Genomic DNA, 23,145 nt, shown 5'->3' on the forward strand with positions numbered 1-23,145 from the left:
TTTGTAAATCACCTTTAATTAAAATTAAAAATATAGACACAAACATGTTTGTTAAAGATTATAATCCCACATACATCTGAAGATAAACCTCTCTATAAATACATGGTTTGTTTGGAAAGCACTGTATCATTACTACACCTAAAACACTTCTAAAAGAAAACATAAAGAGTAACTAAAATTACTGTAATCTCACCACCTCCTGTTTTGTCACTAGTGTTACAAGTGTGAACTTTGAACACAAGTGTGTGCCTGAGGGGGAAATAGAGGGACACATGGCTTACGCCCCTCCCTCTGAAACCACTGGGATAAAACAGCCATTTTATCCGAGTTCATTACTGCACATAACTCTCCAGACATAACGCTAGAGACCTGGACCAGTGAAATCACCTGTCACAGGTAAGAACTTCAAACACCTCCACTTTTCAAATACATTTACATTAAAGTGACACATTCAGCTTCAGGTTTTCAATTAAACAGAATCCAGTATGAAATGTCCAGTAAACAAACAGAAATCCTAAAGCAAGTTTATACAGTATACTTTTTTCAGTAGCTATATATCTTCATTCTTTCTCTCTCTCTCTCTCTCTCTCTCTCTCTCTCTCTCTCTCTCTCTCTCTCTCTCTCTCTCTCTGACATCTGTGACTAAGCAATATATTGTTTTTTTATTAGTATAATAAGGAATAGGTTCCTGTGCTGTCTCTTTATACCCCCATCTATAATTAGGCCTGACGGCAAGTCTAGAATTAATGATTTAAAACAAAAGAAGGGGAAATCCAACCGCAAACCGCTTAAACAGGAAATAGTATAAAGAGCTGAAGTTTAGTGTGGATTGCAGAAACAAACTAACCAAGGTCTGACCAAGAGCAAGATGTAAGTAGACTATTACTATTCTACATCAGTGTTAATTTAGAGTATTTGGGAAACTACTGAAATACTGAAAAAGCAATTGTGCTTTTCAGCTATAAAACTGTATGTTCCAAACAGACTTCACTGGTTTCACTGGTGGGAAAGTTAACAGCTGTTCAAGTGACCAATAGAAAAGGCACATGAAGCCGCATGTAAATGTAATTTTTAGGATTATTTTATATATGCAATGTTGATCTACTGAATAAAAAAAAACACAGGATAACATTTTTGTATATAAATTAGACGAGCAAATATACACAGTATATATATTTCCCCCTCACACTGATTTTTTTATTATATTACATTTTATTTAATTCAATGATATTATTTTATATTATATTATATAAAACTAAAAATGCTTTTTAATACTGTTTTATATGTGCAGGTTTCCTCATGTTAGAAACTTGTCTCAAAGTCCGACTGGCTTTTATGGTTTTACGGAATCTTTAGGCGACAATTTCAGAGCAATATAAGTTTATAGCGAAAAGAGAATAAACAAAGGCCATACAAACCAGGAAGAAAAATAGATACATAAACTTTGATCATATACCTGTATTAGATCACCAGGTACGTTTGCTATCAGAAAACCAGTAAGAAATGCATTCATCTCTTTTACTCCCATGGTTTAAAACACACCTTTGAACTGATTTCATCTTAGTGTGACAGCTTTTAGTAGTACCTGGAATGTTATTTGTGGACTGGTCATGTGCTCCTGAGCACATCTCAGTTATCAGCACTGGTGATAAAATAAGCACTCAGTCAGGCCCATTGTTCCAGCAGACATTTACTGACATTCACATTACAAAAAAAAAAGCATTTTATACAAGCACAAGCAACTGTTATCCCATTGGTGGCTGACGCTTATCACTGATTCATTATTGGTTTAATAAAAGGGGTTAGAAATGTGCACCTGACACCAGTTACAAAGTCAAATCTTAGGTAGATAAAACACAAATATGAACCACATGCGCTTTACTCTGTAGAGGTCGCTTTACTAGTGTCAGTGAATTCACACCGTTTTAGTTTTACAAAATACTTGCATTACTAGTGACGTGAAATTTGACACATTTCAGACGAAAATGTGGTTGTTGTTTTTAACAGCATTCTGTGTAAACTCTAAAGCTGTAAAAACAAACAGATGGATCAGCAATTTCTGAAATACTTAAATCAGCCCATCTAAAAACTTACTAAGACAACTAAAAGATACTTCTCCATTCTGAAATTTGATTAAAATATTGACTGAAGTTCTTGACTTGTATCTTTATATCTTATGTCTACTGCCACATGATAGGCTGACTGAATAGTTTAATGAATAATAATAATATTTAATGATCGAGGTGTCCAGTAATCTGCAGTCCTATAACAACCTATAAAAACACTTCATTTATAATCCAAGAGTATAATCTAAAAGGACAAAACTGAAGGAATTTGAGCCATTGTTTTTTTCTTTTTTCCAGTCATGGGTAAACAAATAAAACTGACATTGTTAACAGAAAAAAATCTTTTAACTTTTACAACAGAGGTGCATCTACCGGCTTTTATATGAGGCGCAGGGTTAATATTTTACTCTTTATATGTGGTTGGATAACAAAACTTCTCTTCGTATGCTGCCTCAACAACAGAAAAAGGTGTGATAAGATGGAAGTGGAGCGCTAAAATTTTAATGCACTTCAAAGACAGGAAACAAGCATCAGATGTTCAAGGTTTTAGCCTAAGACTACTCAGTTTGTTTAAACCTCCAGAAAGTACAAAATGACAAAGGAGATTTGATTATTGATATTTAGTGTGTATGTGCACTTTGTGTTGTCCATTGTGTAAAAGAGTTGATTCTATTTTCTAGAACCAACGAACAATAAAACGTCAAGATGTGCTGCTCGGGGTTCCTCAAAATAATGATGTTCATCTTCAACGGTGCCCTCTTCGTAAGTGCAATGTTTTTCATTACATTTTACAGAGCAATCTCAGAATGGTTTCATCTACCTAGCTCCACAAGAAAGTTTTAGATAACAGAATAAAACAGTATGTGTTCTTATCACGAACAGAAAATTGAAGCGCAAAGTTTCATATAAGCTACACTTGTGATACTTAATGGTTTAGCTTGTGGATATGAAAAGGTACAAATTCTCTCAAACACTTTTCTCACCTGAGGCAGATTTTGCAGCCTCGTACATCACCTCTAATCATACTGGTTATACTAGCTCTTTTTTTTAAACTGTTTTTATGCTGATAAAAAAGAAAGGAAAAAAACAGGCTTGTATGACTTTAGTTTCGAACATAATTTTATAAAAAAAAATCTTTTCATGATTTGTATAGTAATTATCATTGATGAACTAATTAGTGATTTAGCTTCTTTTTAATCTTTTGAAAAGCACTTTAAAGTAGTAATAGAGATTAACATAATTATCTTATTGAACACATTGTTTGTGATAACACATCATAGGGTAGAATGGAAGAAATCTGTAGAGTGCAAAAAGCAGCAATAACTGACTTTGGATCATAATCAGTTTTTTGCCTGTTTTCTATGAATTAAAGACACATGAAAATAAGCGAATAACACCTCTTATCTCAGCTGTGATAAATGATGTTTAATCTCTGATTCATAATAGCAATCAGCACTAAAAACATGTCCGTAGATATGTCGGGAACATTTTAGGACTTGCTACTGATATGAAATCAGTGAGAACATACAGGTCAGACACCATTAAGTTACTTTATATTTGTGGAATGGTGTCATGTTCTACTTAATTCAACTATTAGACTACAAAAATTCATTAAATGCAAACTGGCCTGGTGATTTCATTGTACATTATTTACTTTTACGGTTTAATGTTTAATCTTTGTTGCCACCTCATTGATTCATCCGGAAAAATGCTGCCAGTAAAAAGCCTTGTTTAGCTTGTTGTCTGAACATTTTGTGGTAGATTAAGCAAATGTGTTGAATCAGTAGAGGATATTAAGATATCGTAGTCTCTAGTCATAAAGAGCGCTTATAAATGTTTTTTCTTCACTTTGTTTTTCCTAGTTGGCAGGTGCCGCAATCCTAGGTGTAGGGATCTGGTCAACAGTAGACAGCAGCTCCATGCTTGGTGTGTTATCTCATATTGATAATGCGCCTCCTGAACTGGCTCAGCTGGCGAACGTAGGCTACCTGCTGATTGCTGTGGGGGCCATACTTGCTATCATGGGCTTCCTGGGCTGCTGTGGAGCCATAACTGAAAACAAGTGCATGCTTCTGACAGTGAGTGACATCTTATACCTTTTGAAGCCAATTAATGCAAGGAATTCCAATGCTTTATGGAGGTTATATAAGTAATAAAGATTATGCTACATGAGACACACTTATCCAATGTTTTTTATTATTGCCCTAAATTGGTATTGTATCAGAGCTCACAAAAACTTTTTTATTTTATTATATATATAGTATAAACATGTTCAACCTTCCACAACTCCTCAGTCTTAAGACTAATAAAATGCCCTGATGAGTGTATTGGTGCTAATGGTGCTGATATAATGGTCCATTGGGGACCCTGCTTGGTGGTGTCACAGAGGATTGCCAGTGTCACAGCGGATTGCCTATGGATTGGGCTACATCCATAGTGTACACAACTAGCTCTATTGTAAGAAATAATTCAAAAACTTAGAAGGGTCAATTATTCATTATTGTAAATTTTGAAAATCAAATTATCATTTTATCTGTCACATTGTCAGGCGAAAGAACGTGCCGGAAACCGAAGTGAAATCCACAAGGCTTTTTAATGAGCGATAACAGGGCAAAGCACGAAACGGGAAACCGTAATGAAACCCCAGATTTGCTAAACCAGGTGAGAGCTGAGATCAGACAGATGCAAAACAATACCACATAGAGGTGGAGGAACGGGGGTTATATAGCATGGGAACTGATGAGGGCCAGGTGTAGCTGATTAGTAAGTGGGAGAGTGGCTTGGAGTGATAGGTGAAGGTGTGGCTGGTGGATCCCTGACACACATACATAACCATACGTGCAGTGAAATGCTTATTATGACTGTTCCAAACATAAGATCAATAAAAATTCAACAAGCATTCCTAATTTCAAGAATATAAATGTAATGAAGGAATTAATATTATCAAATAGAATAAAGTCTTTTGTGGCCTTTGGAAATCTTAACAGATTAAAAAACTCTTGAATAACTGTTAGCTGATTAGGCATAATGCTATAATATTCTGGCACTGACAAAACACATCTTTAAATAATCTTACCTTTATTTGTTGTTTGCATTAGCAGGTTCTCTCTAACATATGTACTTTTATCTCATTTATGCATCTGAGAGGTTTGCATTAGGTGAGAGTTAGTAACCTTGCTCAGGCCCCCAGCAGTCGCATTTTGGTGGTGCTGGGAATTGAGTTCACAACCTTTTGTTAATGGTCTTTGCTCTAAATCACAAGCTGCTTCTTATTTGTTATTTCAGTTCTTCATAATTGTGCTTCTCATCTTCATTGCTGAGGTGGCTGGGGCCATTGTAGTTCTGGTGTTCAAGCCTCTGGTAAGTTCAGTGATTTATTTCTTACTTTTAACTAGTATATATAACCTGAAAAATGTTAAAAACATAAAAAAAATCGAGCTATAGCCATTGTGCAAGCTTATTACGCAGCTTTAAAAACCTGAGTTGAACATTATATTCATATGAAAAGCTTGTTCTTGTTCTTGTTGTCTTGTTACATCACTCTGTACTTTCAAAATACATCAGTAAATGCAGTAAACAGGAACCGAAAACGAGAAATTACTTTTAAAAAGGATAAAGCTTTATGCAAATTAGTGACATTAGTTACAAAACACTGAACTGTTGAAATGGTCAGCTTTAAAATCAAACAGTTGTGAGTGATAATGATAATAACTGCACTCCTGGCCATCCTCACAAATCATCATGACCTAAATTTTGCATCTTTATAGTGTTATAAGTTGGCTTTCAAGCAGCTGAATAGCCAAATGCATCTAAAAGTGATTCTGGTTAAACTACTCTAGGTTCTCAGGCAGATTTCATGAAATGAATCTAGTTTTTCTCACTGCACATTTGAATGAGAGCATTTTCTGCTAATGGTAATTTATATCAGCATTAACATTATTCTTAATATCTGTCTGTGTCACAGGCGGAGGAGGCTTTGAGCAGTCTGAATACGAATTTTGTTAAGGCCATCAAGAAAAATTACGGAGAGAATAACGACTTCACAAGTGTCCTGAATAACACTATGATCCAGGTATATATAAGGAGCACTAATTGGTCAGATAAACTTTTGGTTTATATATAAAATTAAGGCTAATATTATGTGTTGCTTTAGCTGGATTGCTGTGGATACAACAACTACACCGACTTTGAAGGATCTCCTTTTCAAACATCTTTTAATCTTTTCCCGGAGACGTGCTGCGATGAAATTACACCGTGTGATCTGAAAGAAGCAGGAAAACAGGTACAGGACTTAAAAAAACGATAATAAAAATTTCCATTTAAAAATCTATTCACATATTCATGAAAGACTGATACATGTGGCACTATATTTGTGGCTACAGTAGTACTGTACATTTTAATAATAATAATCATAATCATAATCATAATAATAATAATATTTATTTTATTTTATTTAGTGCATTTGAAAGTTACCTCTCAAAGCTGTACAGTCATAGAATAAGTAATAAAACAAATAAATAAAAAAATATAAATAATAATTATGATAATAATAAAATAAAATACAGTAAAATAAATCTATGTTAAAAAAATGTGAGTTAAAGACAAATGTATTGGGACAACTGACAGTATTTACAGCCATAAATGATTTTAGCCCGGAACTCAGTTGTGTATATATATATATATATATATATATATATATATATATATATATATATATATATATATATATATATTTATTTATTAAAAAGGACACATTTGAGTGTGTAACTGTTCCAGCATGACAGTCCCCCTGTGCATTAAGTCAGCTCCAAGAAGATATAGTTTGTTTGGATTGGAAGATCTCAAATGGCCTACCTAAGAACTCTGACCTAAATCCTATTGTAAACCTGGGATAAACTAGAATCCTGAATACACCCCAGGCCTCCTCACACTGTGGCTGAAAGAGCTAAAATTTCCACAACCACACTGTAAAATCTAGTGGAAGTACCCAGAAGAGTGGAGGTCAGTATATCAACAAATGGGACTAAATGTGGAATGGGATGTTCAAAAAGCACCGGTCAGTTATCCACAAACATTTGTCCATATCGTGTAACTAACAACAGCATTAACTTGCCACGTAAGTGGGATTACCCACAGCTAAGTGCGCTTTTTACAACTTTAAAACACTCCCCTTTGTGTTATCTGGGAATGTTTTTCTGAGTAAGTCATATAAAATTAAACCACACACACACACACACACACACACACACACACACACACACACACACAAACACACAAACACACAAACACACACACACACACACACTCCAAAAAATATGGTTTACATACCAAGCTTACCCACTGTCATTGTTGTTGTTTTTTGCAGGCGGTCAGGGGTTGTTTCAATGCGCTAGTCAAACTGATGGAAGATAATGCGGTTTTGCTAGGAGGCCTGGCCCTCGGCATCGCTGCTCTAGAGGTATCCATCTTACAACCTAAGATTACCCCTTACAGAGAAATGATACCATGTTGCATTCTTATTAAGAGCCCAGCCTCCCGGAAACACTTGATTTATTAACCACTAACTGTTTTAAACAAAAACTTTACAAATCCAACAAGTTCCACCTAGAAGTGCATCACTGGCGGCTGGCAATTGTTAAAATAGGGGAAGCACAAATGCATGTTATCGAAGATTATATCTGCATGTATTTAGTTTTTCATATGTTGGTCTGGCCACCTGTTTAATTCTCAGAGCATTAATAACTGAAACTATCATTTATTTACAGTGTTAACCAGTAACAACAGGTTATAGTAATCATGTTAAAATGTTACGCAATATTGCAATTATATACTGGATATTTGGATTTGAAATAATATTAGAATTTATAATATAAAATATCATTTTAATAATCAGATATTAAATACTGAATTTCATGGAGATGTTTTGAAAAAAGACACAAACTAAACAAAACATTTTATTGTGGAGACTCGTATAAAGTGTAAATTGAAAGAGTGAACTGCAATTATAAATCTTCTAAAGCTTGTGGCCGGAAAAGTGTACAAAATATCTTTCATGTTTCCCAAAAGCCAGATATCTCACGAAAAATATGAAAATGTCACTTTTTATTCGCTTTGCAAAATTCCACTATGATTCTCAAGTTTTTGTCTTTGTGTTTTCTTCCCCAGATTGCTGCGATGGTCGTGTCCATGGTCCTGTACAATAGCATTGGGAAATAATGACAAAAGCTTACTTGCATCACGCACTGATGTATGCACTTCTTCTTTGTACTACACACTTTACTGCAGGCTGATTTCTGTCTACAGCTCTTTATACATTGATATCAATTCTCATTAACCATCTAGTAGGTAACTTCACTAGTAGTAGGAATTGCCATTGCAATTGGTTAATCTCAGGGATTAAAGGGGTTCATTAGTACAAAATCTCACTAAACTGGTTAATTATAATCTGTGCTAATATGCTAACAACATGAATAACGATGATTTGGCAGTAAAGAGAAACAATTATTATGGACTTTTTTATTTAATGTCTGTTGCTGTCTATTAGCTTTTATTTATTATTTGTAACAATGCGTTGGATAACGTAATAATTTAGAACATGGTCGTCAATATCACATTTCCTTAAGCTCTTATTTGTTAGTCTCCAGTCTGGTCTAGATTTGAATATTTGCTACCTGTTGATGTTTAATGAATACTGTCTCTTAAAAGCATTAAAAGTTTGAATGGACTAGAAACACACATTAATATCATAATACAAAATATATATTTTCAATTGTTATACATTTTTTCACTGTAAAGCAAAATGTCCTCTAATATGTATGTATAGTTTTATGTTGTAATTAATTTTTTTTGTTTATTTGTATACATCTAAATGAAGGATTTCCTAAAATTAATATTGGTGTCAGTGTTTGATTCAATTCAATTCAATTCATTTTTATTTGTATTGCGCTTTTAACAATGAACATTGTTAAAAAAAGCAGCTTTACACAGATAATGTGGTGATAAAAGTGAATATGTTCTTTATAAGTGTAAGTTTGACCCTGATGAGCGAGCCGGTGGCGACTGTGGTGAAGGAAAAACTCCCTGAGATGGCATAAGGAAGAAACCTTGAGAGGATCCAGACTCAAGAGGGAACCTCATTCTCATCTGGGTTGCACCGAATGTCCATTTATTACAGATAAACGATGTTGCGGGGTGCAGTGATGGTGATCAGAAGCAAACTGTAGTCCTGAGTCAGTCTAGCCGTTCAGTCTAGCCGTCCAATCAATTACCACAAAGCTGGAGGCAACAGTTGTACAGGATGTTACTGGATGCAGTAGCATTAAATCTTTCCTTTACTTTAACTAAGAGACAGGCATGACAATGCCCCTGTGCAGAAAACAAGCTCCATTAAGATATGGTTTATATGGGTTGGAATAGAAGATCTTGAGAGGCCTGCTATAGGGCTCTGATCTCAACCCTAGTGAATACCTTTGAGATAAATTTTAATGCTGACTGCACCCTAGGCCTCCTCACCTCACCTACATCACTACCTGACTTTCTAACATCCTTTTCAGGATGAGCACAATCCACCACAAGCACACTCCAAAATCTAGTTGACCTTCTACCAAAAGAGTGGAGGTTATTGTAACAGCAAATGGGGACTAAATAATGAATAGGATGTTTATAAAGTATATACGATTCTTATGGTCAGATGTCCACAAACATTTGGCAGATGTTATCTTCTCTATTATGTTAAAATGCTAAGATACTTGATGGAGGAACTGATTTAGCTCCTTGCATCAGTGGCAGGTCTGATCTAAACTAAAAAATAAAACAGCGCCACCTAATGGATATGTTCCAAACTAGACTAGTTAGTAGTGCCAAAGATTTATTATGGATTAATTTGAACAATGCTGAAAAGGATGGTGAGTTAAATAATTCAATTCAATTCAATTCATTTTTATTTGTATAGCGCTTTTAACAATTAACATTGTCTCAAAGCAGCTTTACACAGATAATGCGGTGATTAAAAATTAATATGTTCTTTATGAGTAAGTTTTTCCCTGATGAGCAAGCTGGTGGCGACTGGCGACTGTGGCAAGGAAAAACTCCCCGAGATGGCATAAGGAAGAAACCTTGAGAGGAACCAGACTCAAGAGGGAACCCATCCTCATCTGGGTTACACCGAATGTCCATTTGTGGGTCGAGTATACAATGTTGCGGGGTGCAGTGATGATGATCAAAAGCGAAGTGTATTTCTGAGTCAGTGTAGGAGACTGTTGACATCAACTACAGTCCAATCCAGGCAGGCCTGGATGAAGTGGGAAGATCCACGGGGGGGAGAGGGGCAGGAACAGTGGTCACTGGAGCCTCAGGAGCATGTTTAACTCGACCAAGAGAGAGATAGAGAGAGAGAGAGAGAGAGAGAGAGAGAGAGAGAGAGAAAGAGAGAGAGAGAGAGAGAGAGAGAGAGAGAGAAGAGGGTGACAGGAAGAGAAGGATATGGATTATTAAGTGTACCTATTGTTGCATGAGAGTTAAAGTCACTGTGCAGTTTGGACTCCGGCAAGACTCGCTATGGCAGCATAACTAAAAGGGAGAACCAGAAGGCAACACAGACATGAGGGATCTCTGGGATAAGAGACGGCCCACCACACCACCATCAACAAACCTGAGTGAACACGTGAATGTGAGGGGACGACAGCGTACAAATATACCAGTTCACCAAACACTCTATATCAATGTTCCCTCCAGATCTGAGCCTTTACCTGAGAAAAAAACTACTGATTAAAGGCTTGACTGAATAAATATGTTTTCAACCTCGACTTGAACACTGAGACTGTGTCTGAGTCCCGAACACTGGTTGGAAGGCTGTTCCATAACTGCGGGGCTTTATAAGAGAAAGATCTGCCCCCTGCTGTAATCTTCATTATTGGAGGAACCAACAGATAGCCAGCACCTTTTGATCTAAGTAGGCGTGGAGGATCATACTGGTACAGAAGTTCACTCAGATACGGTGGTGCGAGACCATTAAGTGCTTTATATGTCAGTAGTAGTATTTTATAATCAATGCGAGATTTGATTGGGAGCCAGTGTAGACTGATTAATACAGGGGTGATGTGGTCATATTTCCTAGATCTAGTGAGGACTCTTGCTGCTGCATTCTGAACTAACTGAAGCTTATTTATGCACCTACTCGCACACCCAGACAGTAAAGCGTTACAGTAGTCTAATCTAGAAGTAACAAAAGCATGAACTAGTTTTTCTGCATCCTGTAACGACATTATATTTCTAATTTTAGCAATATTTCTAAGGTGAAAGAAGACGATCCTGGTAATATTATTCACGTGAGCCTCAAAGGAAAGACTCGAGTCAATAATCACACCAAGGTCTTTGACAGCCGTACACGCTGAAACAGAAACACCATCCAGAGATGTTAGGTAATCGGAAAGTTTACTTCTAGCTGCATGTGGTCCTAGTAAAAGTACTTCCGTCTTATCTGAGTTTAGCAGAAGAAAGTTATCGAGCATCCACTGTCTAATGTCCTTTACACATTTTTCAACATTGTTAAGCTGATCTCTCTCATCTGGCTTTGCTGAAATATATAGCTGTGTACCATCAGCATAGCAATGGAATCTAATACCATGTTTATGAATAATTTCTCCAAGAGGCAGCATATATAAAGAGAAAAGCAGAGGGCCTAAGACAGATCCTTGAGGAACACCAAACTTTACCTCAGAGAGTGTGGAGAACTCACCATTAACATCAACAAACTGATAGCGATCAGTCAAATAAGACCTGAGCCAAGAGAGAGCCGTTCCCTTTATTCCAACAACGTTCTCAAGTCTAGCAAGTAGTATAGTGTGATCAATGGTGTCAAAAGCTGCACTAAGGTCAAGCAAAACAAGTAAGGAGACAAAACCCTGATCAGAGGCCAATAACAGGTCATTTACCACCTTAACTAGCGCCGTCTCTGTGCTATGATGAGGCCAAAATCCTGACTGATACATTTCAAAAATATTATTCATAAGTAGCTGTGAGCATAACTGCTGTGCTACAACCTTTTCCAAAATTTTGGCTATGAAGGGGAGATTTGATATTGGTCTGTAGTTGGACAGCTGACATGGGTCAAGGTCAGGTTTCTTAATTAGGGGGTGGATAACTGCCAGTTTGAAGGATTTTGGTACAAAACCAGTGCTAATGGAAGAGTTTATTATTTTTAAAACAGGTTCAATTACCTCTGGAATGATCTGTTTAAAGAAACTTGTAGGCAAGGGATCGAGAATGCAGGTTGATGATTTTGATGAGGAAATTAATGAAATTAAGTCATTCTCGTGAATAGGAGTAAAACTTTGTAATTGATTGTCTGTTATAATTACACTGCTGTCCACAGGGTTACTTGTAAAATAATTTGGATTTATATTAACCGTCTGGATTTTTTGCCTGATGTTTTCAATTTTATTATTAAAAAAAGTTCATGAAATCATTAGTACCTAATGATGGTGTGCATGTGAGTGCAGTGCTTTTATTCCCTGTTAATTTTGCTACCGTGCTGAATAAAAATTTAGGATTATGCTTGTTATTTTCTATGAGGGTGGAGAAATATGCTAATCTAGCAGCACTAAGAGATTTTCTATAAATTAGGAGGCTCCCCTTCCATGCTATTTGAAATACTGTTAATTTTGTTTGACGCCATTTACGTTCTAATTTTCGAGTGGTCTGTTTTAAGGTGCGTGTATGATCATTATACCACTGTGCTAATTTTTTCTCCCTGATCATTTTGGTCTTAAGGGGAGCTACATCATCTAGGGTATAACGTAATGTTGATTCTAGGTATTCAGTGGCCCAGTCGAGCTCTGCAGGGTCAGACGAAGATCTATCTAATATCATAATTTCTGGAAGATTGTTAATAAAACGCGCTGCTGTAGCTGACGTGAAAGTACGCTTAACACGATAATGTGGTAAAGTAGTAATGCAATGACAGGCAAATTTTAAAAGAGATGAGATAATGGTCTGAAATAGCTTAAGACTGTGGAATTATGACTACGTTTTTTATTTTTAATCCAAATGTTAACAACAAATTGAGAGTGTGTCCACCACTATGAGTGGGTCCTATAACATTCTGATTAATTCCAACTGAATCTAGAATGGACACAACAGCTGCTCTTAAGGAGTCTTCCTGATGATCAAAATGAATGTTAAAATCACCAACAATTAATGCTTTGTCTAGAGAAGTAACTAAATTTGTGATGAAATCTGCAAATTCTATGAGAAAATCAGAGTAGGGCCCTGGGGGTCTATAAATAATAATTAGTGGAATTGTCTGACTGGACCTGCTTTCAGACACTGAATATTTTATGCTGGTGTAAAGATCTTCAAATGTTTTACATTTGTGTTTAGTCTTTTGTGTGACGCTTAGATTATTATTATAAATAGCTGCAACTCCGCCTCCTCTGCCATTTAGACGGGGTTGGTGTATGTAACTATACCCAGGAGGACTCGCTTCATTTAATGCTAAATATTCATTTGGTTTAATCCATGTTTCTGTCAAACACATTATTTTAAACTCCTGGTCGGTAATAATTTCGTTTACATTAAGCGCTTTAGACGTGAGAGATCTAATATTCAGCAATCCTATCTTTAGATCAGAGGTGCTGGCAGCTAATAAACTCTTTTTTAAATAAATTCTCTTTTGTTTTGTGTACATATTAGACATGTGTTGATCAAATCAGACTAATAATTGAGATCAAGTCTAATTATGTTTTTTATGTAGTATCTACTGGAGATATGTTAAATTATGTTCTTTACCACAATAGACACACTTGCATATAGAGATATGTTTAGCTTTCAAATAAATATAAAGTTAATTTAAATCATAGCTAAGCATCAGGTTACATTGCTACTTGGGTCTTTTTGCAAACAGAATGAGGTGTGTGTGTGTGTGTGTGTGTGTGTGTGTGTGTGTGTGTGTGTGTGTGTGTGTGTGTGTGTGTGTGTGTGTGTGTGCGTGGTTTGATTTAGTTTTTTGAAAAACACTGAAAGATGTTAATCTGATTTGAAAAAAACTAAATTTTTAGTATGGAGATACTGCAAATCACACAAAGTTTTGAAATGCCTTTTACAAAAAAAAAATGTGTGTCTTTAATGTCCAGAACACTTTGTCCTGTGTAGATCACTTGAGGAATTCCAGCATATCTGAACATGTGTGAAAAGTCTTAGAGTCCCTATTTTCATTTAACATTTTGCTTTAAATATTGACTTTTATTAACTCTCTTTACTGAGTTGCTCCAGAAACATTTTAGATTTGAAAATGTCCATTTTCTTATAAAGCTGCACACATTGTACCTGAAAGTACTTACTTAATAATTAATAATAATTAATAAGCAAAGGTTTGTCACATGCATGTTGATGAAAAGTAGAAACATTTAATTGGATTATGTTTATCACTTTTTTACTTTACAGCAGTTACTTGCCTTTGTTTGTGAATACAGCAGAGCACTGTATTTAATCTTATAATAAATTATTATTGAACGCGTTTTTCCTTTTGTTCATATTCAAGATCGTTCGGTATATGTACATGCTGTTGAAGGAGAAATACTACTTGCACGATTTTGACCAGCAGAGGGCAGAAACGGGACATTTAGATCAGAGGTCACCAACCTTTCTGACACTGAGAGCTACTTCTTGAATACTAATGTGAAGGGCTACCAGTTTGATACACAATTCTGAAATAACACATTTGCTCAATTATAATTAAATTATATGTTATTATTTATAATTAATGATATTTATCTATGTCAAACTCAATTGCACAGAGGGCCAAATTTCAAATCACACTTTTATTAATAAACATTTATTAATCACACTAAAACAATGTTTTTTGAACATAAATATAAATAAAACAACAGACAGGAATTTTGTTCCAGAATAAAGAAACTTAAAATAAATTGCTCTCCATAAAAATATCTCCTGTCAAAATTATACAAGTTAGAAATATGAACATGCTTCAAATCAATAAAAATGGTGCTTTTAAGTAAACGTTAAAATCACAACAAATCAAAACAATCAGATTTCTTTGCTCTTATGCCATTTTATAAAAAATAATCTTGAACTTTAAACAACTTAAAATATTTTGCTCTCCATAAAAATATCTCCAGTCAAACACCAGACGTCTCACAGCTTCATCATGCAGCTCTTCAGAAACTCTCCCTCAGTAAATGGCTGATGTGACTCTGATTTCTCCTCTGCTTTCACACCAGCTTCACTTTGTGATTTTGCTCAGGGTGAAAAACATCTGCTGAAATGTCAGATTCTTCTTTAACTCTTCTACTTTCTGTATCTTCTGCTCTGCATTCAGGTTTTTCAGCTTCTCCTGATGTTTTGTCTCGTAGTTCCGTCTTAAATTCAATTCCATAATAACAGCCACATTCGCTCCACAAATAAGACACACGGGTTAACATGTGTTACACCAGAATCTGTGACCATCGTATGTTGTGACCATAGAGGGCGCTGTTTAAAATGCTGCTTAAAAGAGATCGCCTAGAGAAGTTCACATACGATGGTCACAGATTCTGGTTTAACACCGGCAGTGTCAGTAAACATATATTTAGAATAAACGTTTCTTTTCGCCACTGTGAGGCGCTGTTTCACAATAACTGTACAATAGGGTTAAATACATCAACAGAATCTCGACTTGATTGACGCTGGAATGTTCCCAGGTAGTCTAGTGTTCGGTAAGGCAGCTGAAGCGCTGCATTATGGGATCTGTAGTTTGTGTTATCAGCGCTTCATTTCGCTGGGACATTAATAACAATAATAATAGATCTTTATAAAATCATCTCGCGGGCCGGATATAATTGTACGTCGGGCAGGATTTACCCCGCAGGCCTGAGTTTGACATCCCTGATTTAGAGCATTAAAGAAATGAAAAATAAAAACACACACACACACACACACACACACACACACACACACACACACACACACTTTTCTATTACATTGTGTTCCAAGTAGAAAGTGAAAGTAGAAAGAAGAAACACTACCGAATGTGATGTTTATTTATGATAGAAGTGTCAGAGTGACTTGCTTTCATTTTGGGAGGAAAAGTAATACATATAAACAAGTTAGAACATAATAGTGAGAACAGGTGTGAACAAATTAAATAAAACTGGATAAAATCAAGCATTCCTAAAAACAAGCTTTTTTAAATTTATTTATAATTTTTTTAATTGAAGAAGTAATTAAGGGGGAAAAGACATGCCAATATATCGAAAATGGAGCTTCTACAAATAAATATGAAACACAAACACAAATCTCTTTCCTCCAGAGCCAAACTTTTTTTTTTTTGCATTCAATGTTAGTAATGGGCTTATTCTTTAGAATGTGTTCACGTTAAAACAACCTATAAAGCTATAACACACCATAATGACATTTTACAATGAGAGCAGATATTCTAGTCACTAGTAGTTCAATGGTAAACTGTTTATTAAAACATTTCATTTCTTACTGTATCTGCATTCTTGTTTGTTTTTACCTTACAATACAATAATCCTGCATCCCTAAAATCAACAAGTCTGGCATATTTCTTTTTCTGTTTTGTATTTTGCTATATTGAAAGATAAGTTACTGTTACAAGAGTAAATATTCATAAAACAAATAAATCTTACAAAAGTCAGAACTAATTTCTCCTTATTTTACATACTATTATTATACCTTACAACACATAGCAACATATCGATCTTTCAGTATAATGACCAATGCAGAAGCCCATGTAGTTTAGAAAACATTGGAAACAATGCATAATGCCAAAAAAACTATAGCTGTGTATAATTACTACTGTTGAACTGTATACTGATGACATGCCAGTGCCTGTAAAGTATAAAGTTTAGACCCACATATCTTTAACTGTTACTGTTATTTTCAGTAAAGAGTTTCTCTTTCAGTTTGTAGTAATGTCCTTCATTCCTCATGAGTTCCTCATGACTTCCTTGCTCCAAAATAACCCCCTGGTCAATCACAATAATCTGGTCCGCCTTCTCAATGGTCTTCAGCTTGTGTGCAATCACCAGTAAGGTCTGGTTGTGGCAGTTGGCCAGGGCTTGTTGGACCTGAATAAAATGTTTTAAAGTTGATGTCACAAAGTTATTGTGGATGCAGTCTGTATTTATGTGTGTATACTCTGTGTGTATGTGTACCGTTTGTTCACTTGTAGGATCCAGAAAGCTTGTGATCTCATCCAGTAATATAACCTGTGGCTTTCTGATTAAAGCTCTGGCAATCGCGATGCGCTGCCTCTGACTGCTACCAAGAAGACTTCCTCGTTCACCTACGTCTGTAAAACAATGTTTATAACAAAGTTTTATTAAACATTAAAAAAGAAACTGCTGTAGAAATCATAATTAATTCACATGGTCATGACTACAATTTAATACCATTTTAGTGTATCTTACCTGTGTCATAACCTTTCGGTAACTGACAGATAAATTCATGCGCATTGGCCTTGCGTGCTGCCTCCTGAATTCTCTCAAGTGAACAGTCTGGCAGTCCGTAAGAAATATTGTCCCGTACGGTACCAGAGAAGAGAACAGGCTCCTGGCCCACTGCTACAATCTGCAAAAGAAAATCAGAAATGTTATCAATGTGATTAATGTAATATTTTGTAATTAATGTCTAAGATAATTTATAGAAGACAAACTGCTGAAACACACATTATACCATTGATGAACAAACTAGGGCCCAGGGGCCAAAGTTGGCCTGTGGTTACCTTTGATTTGGACTTTGATCACGTCTTATAAGAGTTAAAAAAGGGAAAATTACATTGACACATTTTTTTCATTTCTAATTGTTTGATTTTTAAGCCACAAAAAAAATTTTATTTAAAATCTAATTAAATTTGACTAATTAGTTGTTGTGTTTAAATAATTTTAAGACCTGCTAGGTAACAGATGAAATTGTATTGTCCTGATACATAAAACCAGTGAATTCAAAGTGGGTGTACTTTTTTTGTTGACATAACTATATATTTTAATTAAGTTTAATTCAAGTTTTACTGAACTGCAAAACTGCGAATAAACTTGCGAACATTACCTTACTGTGCAGGTATTTGTGTTGGTAGTTCTGCAGAGGATGTTCATCGAGCAGGATCTGTCCATGCTGAGGCTGGTAAAACCTCTGCAGCAGACTGACGCAAGTGCTTTTCCCACCACCGGAAATTCCCACCAGGGCAGTCATTTTACCAGGTTTCAGCTCCAAACTGAAGTCCTGAATAAAACAAAGTGACGTCCAAAAAAGTGCTAAATGCATTAATCATGACAGAGTGTAGTCTGGTGTGTGAAAAGTAGTGCTTTAAGAGAGCTGCATGTAATAAATACAAAATTAAATTCTACAGAGACGTTCTGAAATAGGAAAATACTCAATAGCCCTTTAAGATTATATATTTTCATATAACAGCACATCAGAAAATCTTTTAATCCTCGTATACACCAGCATATGTCTTTTTAAACAGTCTGAGTAGACCATCCACCCTGCAATCTCTGTATAAGTTGTTACTTCAGAAGTATAGCAAATGAGTACATTACACGAAGGGCATTAAAACAAAATTATCAGCTGAAACTACTGTTAGAGCTGCTTTTACAGGAACCAACATCTCCTGAGAAGTCAGAATCAGGCATTCAGCATAACTGTGGTATATCTAGGAAACATACCCTTCACCAAGACCTATCAAAATGATTGCAAATTAAGTTCTTAAAACATTAAAATCCAATTTTATGCAGTGTGTTATGGTCAGATTGTAATAATCACCTCCAGCACACTGCGGTCAGAACGTGTTGGATAAGAGAAGGTGATGTTCTGGAAGTTGATGTGTCCCTTCAAATCCTTTGGCTCCAGGGTCCCATCTGTCCTCACTTCAGGCTTGCGGTCCAGGTACTCAAACACCTTCCCAGCAGCACCCACAGAGTTCAGCATGTCTCCAAATATGTAAATCAAAGTCTGAAATGTATAAAATTAAAGGTTGTTAAAATTGAATGTTATTAAGCTTCAGTATGTTAAAACTATTTTTATATTATAATGTGCACATACCCTGATATTGTCCCCAAGATCTGAATGGTAGAGTATGAATGAGACCAGATTTCCCGTGGTCATCTGTCCATACGTTACGAACAGGTGGCCATAGTATAGCATTGCCACCTTCACTCCCAACTCTGTGAGCTGCAAACAGCATCAATGAAATAAAAGAATGGATGAAAGAGTCACTAAAATAGATTGACATATTACTGCAAAAATGCCCTGTCTCTGTAACTAACACTGTATACTCACCCTTCTCACCAGCAGGTACACTGCTCTGACTGTGTCCCGCTGAGTCTTTATATTATGCGTGTCCATCAGCCGCACATAATAGCGACACTTCTCGCTCTGCTTTGCATTAAAGCTCGTTACTGTCCTGATGCCTGACACAGCCTCTCCTGCAGCATCATTTGCCCTTGCTATGGAGTCCTGCACCTTCTTTGAAAGTTTCTGTAAAAAAATTACATCTTAATACCTTCACATACTTGCTACTGTTTTGTGGAAAACAAGATTATATTTTAAATAACTAAAATGCCATAAAAAAAAGTACAAGGTTGCTTTGGATTGGTATTCTTTACTTCTGGAAGCATAAACAGCAAACGAGTATGTGGAACACTTATAAAGAACTTCATTTTGTTTGGATATTGATCCACACTTTATTAGTAAATTGTGAATGTTTACAGATGATTTGTTCAGTACCTGGTAATGTGTGTCATAAATGTTCTGTAGCAGTCCAGTCAAAGGTGTCTCCATCAGTGTTAGTACAGTGAGCTTCCAGGAGAGACTACACATCAGGTATAACATCCCCAGGGTCTTAATCAGGGTCCGAAGAAGGACGTTCACGTTTAGTGCAACAGCTCGTGCCATAAGATTGGTGTCTGTGGACAATCTGGAAGTGATGTCACCTAGGGTAAAAAGAAATCAAGGTTATACCATAAAGGCAGTCGGGAAATCAAGTGTACCTTTAGTTATGATCTAAATGTAGACATTCAAAGCATAACAAAAACGAATAAAAGAATAAGAATAAATATTTTGGGGGTTTGCATGTTAAATGCATGATGGAAATGCACAATAGTCTACCTGTTTTTGTAGTCTCAAAGAAGCCAATTTCCTGTTTAAGCAAGCAGCTGAAGAGTTGATGCTTCACTCTGGAGATAAATCTGCCAATTGCACACAAGAACAGACCTCCACGACAACCTGCACTGAAAGAACTGAAGATGGGGAGGAAACATTATAATTTAAAAATAATATTTGTCCCAGTAACACTGGAATAGAGCACTGTTTAGAATACAATTAGGAAATGCGAATGCATGAATGAAAACTAGTTTTGGACTGGTGAATCTAAAAACCTGACACAAACATACATAATGTATTGTTATTTACTGACCTCCCAAAAGAGAAAAATGTCATTAATATTATTATTGAAAGAAATTCATTCCAGCTGTATTCAGTCTGCAGGATATCAATCAGCTTTCCTGTGTATAGTGGGATAAACATCTCACCTGAAACACAAGAACATCACAGCTGAGCATGTAGGTTTCATTCAAACATCATTCACAGGAGATTCACTCATTACTTACAGAGGACAGCTAAGGCTAGAAAAACAGATGCCCCAAATAGGAACAGATAGTCAGGTTTGTAGAGGCGGATCACTCTCATGAAGAGCACTCGAGCTTTCTGCTTGTTCTCTTTGCTGCTGCTTTCCCCGTTAGATTCTGGAAGGAGGGTCTCCCAAAACAGGCATCCCAAAGCAGCAGACACACTGCCGACCAGCCACATAGCAAACTTCTCCAGCGGCCAGCCACCAAACACAGTTAAACGACCTGTTTCATACACAGGATTGAGAAAACAGTGAGCCAAAATCCACCGCTTCATCAGGGACCCTCTAACATCACTCCAGTAGAAGATTGTGCCGAGCAGAGAGCATCTCAGCACAGCCTCAGTCCACTGCTTCAGCAAGGCATCTCCACCATCCAAACTCCTCTCTTCACTTCTCAGCTGTGTGCTGGCCAAATCCAGCACATACACCACCAGCAAATCCGTGACCACAGCAAGAACACACACCAGAAGTTTAGACATATTGTAGCATCTATAAACCATTCAAAGCGCTCGTGTTTGAAGAAAACCGACTGATCGTGCGTTTATTTCCACAGGTTAGACGGTATTCCCCAGTTTTCCCCCACACTGAAGACTACAAGGTTACTTTCAGTTTCATTTTCTCTTCATCAGGGGTTTCCAGAACCGATACCAAACAGTAACAGCTCACAATGAAAGCATGAGATTTAAAACTGATCTAACGTTTTGTGTGCGTTTTATTCTTCTTCTCGGTGTTATTTTTGTGTGTAAGCTCGACCCCACACCAGCCTTTTTAATTATTTCCAACTTTCACCATGGGGAGGCGATAAGCGTTGCCTTTCTATAAACCTATAAATCTGAAGTCTGCCTAGCAACTGATTAGTCAGCTTCAAGACATATTTTGCATGCACATTTTACATTTTGTTCACAGATTTCTATCTATCTGTTATGTGTTACATGCTGGCAGACTTGTTATTTTTTTGTTGCAAGCAAAGATAATGAGATTAATAGAATAAATTATATAATGTGCGCCAAACACCCAAAACTCTATGTACAGACGAAAAGCTTTTATTTGTAAAACTAGCAGTCAAACATAAATCTGGCAACCCTGGGACGACGACTGATTAATTAATTAAATGTGTAGAATGAACGAATGAACTGCAATGATCAATCTTCTGAAAAGTGTACAAAATATCACAGATTATTTTATTTTTCCCAAAAGCAAGATATCTCAGGACAATGTTGTGGCAAAAAAATGTCACCTTTTCACAGATCAGAGATAAACGAGATAAAGATCAGAAGATAAAAAGATCAGACTGCATAGGTGAACTACAACTAAGCTTGCTAATGTGCTAATAAGATGAATAAGAATGATTTGGTAGTGAAGAGAAACAATTATTCTAAACTTTTTATATTTGAGGTCTGTTGGTGTCTCTTAAGTTTTAATTAATTATTTGTAACATTGCGTTGGATAACATATTAATTAGAACAGTCAATAACATTTCCTAACACTAATATTGTTAGACTCCAGTCTAGATTTGAATATTTGCTTCCTCTTTATAGAGTCATTAAAACAAAACACTGTGTACTGTTGATCAGGATATTGGTGTTTAATGAATACTGTCTCATAATGCATTGAAAGTTTGACTGCATCCTGTTCTGTTAGCTACATTTTGCTTTGGTTTTAATTTAAATGCATTAAAAGTTTCTGTCCATAGAACAAGACTAAAAACACATAATAATACCATAATAAAAATCTATATTTTTATTATGGTATTATAATAATAGAAATATATTTTTTATTGTAATAATACCATAATAAAAATATATATTTTTATTATGGTATAATTTTTTTCACTGAAAAGCAAAATGTTTTCTATTATGTATGTATAGTTTTTTATTGAAATAGATGTTTTTGTTTATTTGTGTAAATCTAAATGAATCTTTCTTTCATAAAATTGTTATTGGTGTCATTACTAGATGATCGATGCCTATTCTATTTAATCCAGTTAAACATTTTTAAACAACTTTTACATTTATACAAAAATGTTAATTTAATTCAAACCTGAATTGAATTTAACAAGTCAAATCAAACATAATTGTCAAACCTTTTTTGAATGGACACTGAAAAAACTCTTTGATGTCCAAACAAATCTGTCTTGTACAAATCACTTGTAGAAATCTAGCACAACTGAATAGAAGAAGAGCCATTATTTGCCAGATATACATTACAGTGAAATCTTCACATATCCCAGCTGGTTTGAAATTTGGGGCTAGAGCCCAGGGTTAGCCATGATACAGCACCCCTGGAGCACAGACGGTTAATGAGCTCGCTCAAAGGTGGCAGCTTGGTGATACCAGGGCTTAAACCCCACACCTTCGGGTCAGTAACCCAGAGCTTTAACCACTGAGCTACAGTACAACTGAGTACTGAGTCCCGAACACTGTCAGGAAGACTTTT

At 35.8% G+C, this 23,145-nt stretch overlaps 2 protein-coding genes across 4 annotated transcripts; one reads left to right on the forward strand and one right to left on the reverse strand.

The window, feature by feature from the left end:
- Positions 1-273: 273 nt before the first annotated feature.
- tspan34a (tetraspanin 34a) lies at positions 274-8,956 on the forward strand. Of its 2 annotated transcripts, none has more exons than XM_083523191.1 (8): positions 274-396; positions 2,747-2,828; positions 3,929-4,144; positions 5,352-5,426; positions 6,031-6,138; positions 6,220-6,348; positions 7,432-7,524; positions 8,232-8,956. In XM_083523191.1, exons 2-8 carry the CDS (start codon positions 2,772-2,774, stop codon positions 8,280-8,282), a joined length of 729 nt encoding a protein of 242 aa, XP_083379317.1. In that variant the 5' UTR covers positions 274-396; positions 2,747-2,771; the 3' UTR covers positions 8,283-8,956. The 2 variants fall into 2 exon arrangements, with proteins under 2 accessions (XP_083379317.1, XP_083379318.1); XM_083523192.1 differs by lacking the exon at positions 274-396 and adding an exon at positions 623-870.
- Positions 8,957-16,516: 7,560 nt separating this feature from the next.
- LOC310716093 (antigen peptide transporter 2-like) lies at positions 16,517-21,504 on the reverse strand. 2 transcript variants are annotated; one of them, XR_014530486.1, is made up of 12 exons: positions 20,690-21,503; positions 20,497-20,611; positions 20,190-20,320; positions 19,809-20,014; positions 19,362-19,559; positions 19,125-19,253; positions 18,846-19,034; positions 18,132-18,305; positions 17,495-17,654; positions 17,240-17,376; positions 16,879-17,152; positions 16,517-16,783 (listed from the first exon to the last, which is right to left on the reverse strand). XR_014530486.1 is itself a non-coding variant. In XM_083522956.1 (11 exons), the coding sequence occupies exons 1-11, from the start codon at positions 21,207-21,209 to the stop codon at positions 16,946-16,948; spliced, it is 2,166 nt and encodes a 721-aa protein (XP_083379082.1). In that variant the 5' UTR covers positions 21,210-21,504; the 3' UTR covers positions 16,517-16,945. The 2 variants fall into 2 exon arrangements, 1 of the variants encoding a protein (XP_083379082.1); XM_083522956.1 differs by having other exon boundaries at positions 16,517-17,152; positions 20,690-21,504.
- Between the last annotated feature and the right edge of the window lie 1,641 nt (positions 21,505-23,145).

Source organism: Silurus aristotelis, assembly GCF_946808225.1.
Source record: "Silurus aristotelis genome assembly, chromosome: 20".
Taxonomy (NCBI): Eukaryota; Metazoa; Chordata; class Actinopteri; order Siluriformes; family Siluridae; genus Silurus; species Silurus aristotelis.

Excerpts from the sequence above, each read along its gene's own strand:
- tspan34a (XM_083523191.1), top strand. The coding sequence starts at position 2,772 with ATGTGCTGCTCGGGGTTCCTCAAAATAATGATGTTCATCTTCAACGGT. Across the intron at positions 2,829-3,928 it reads TCTTCAACGGTGCCCTCTTC|TTGGCAGGTGCCGCAATCCT; the intron begins GTAAGTGCAATG and ends TGTTTTTCCTAG. Across the intron at positions 6,139-6,219 it reads TGAATAACACTATGATCCAG|CTGGATTGCTGTGGATACAA; the intron begins GTATATATAAGG and ends GTGTTGCTTTAG.
- LOC310716093 (XM_083522956.1), bottom strand. The coding sequence starts at position 21,209 with ATGGTTTATAGATGCTACAATATGTCTAAACTTCTGGTGTGTGTTCTT. Across the intron at positions 20,612-20,689 it reads TCTAGCCTTAGCTGTCCTCT|GTGAGATGTTTATCCCACTA; the intron begins GTAAGTAATGAG and ends CTTGTGTTTCAG. Across the intron at positions 19,560-19,808 it reads TTTATGACACACATTACCAG|AAACTTTCAAAGAAGGTGCA; the intron begins GTACTGAACAAA and ends ATTTTTTTACAG.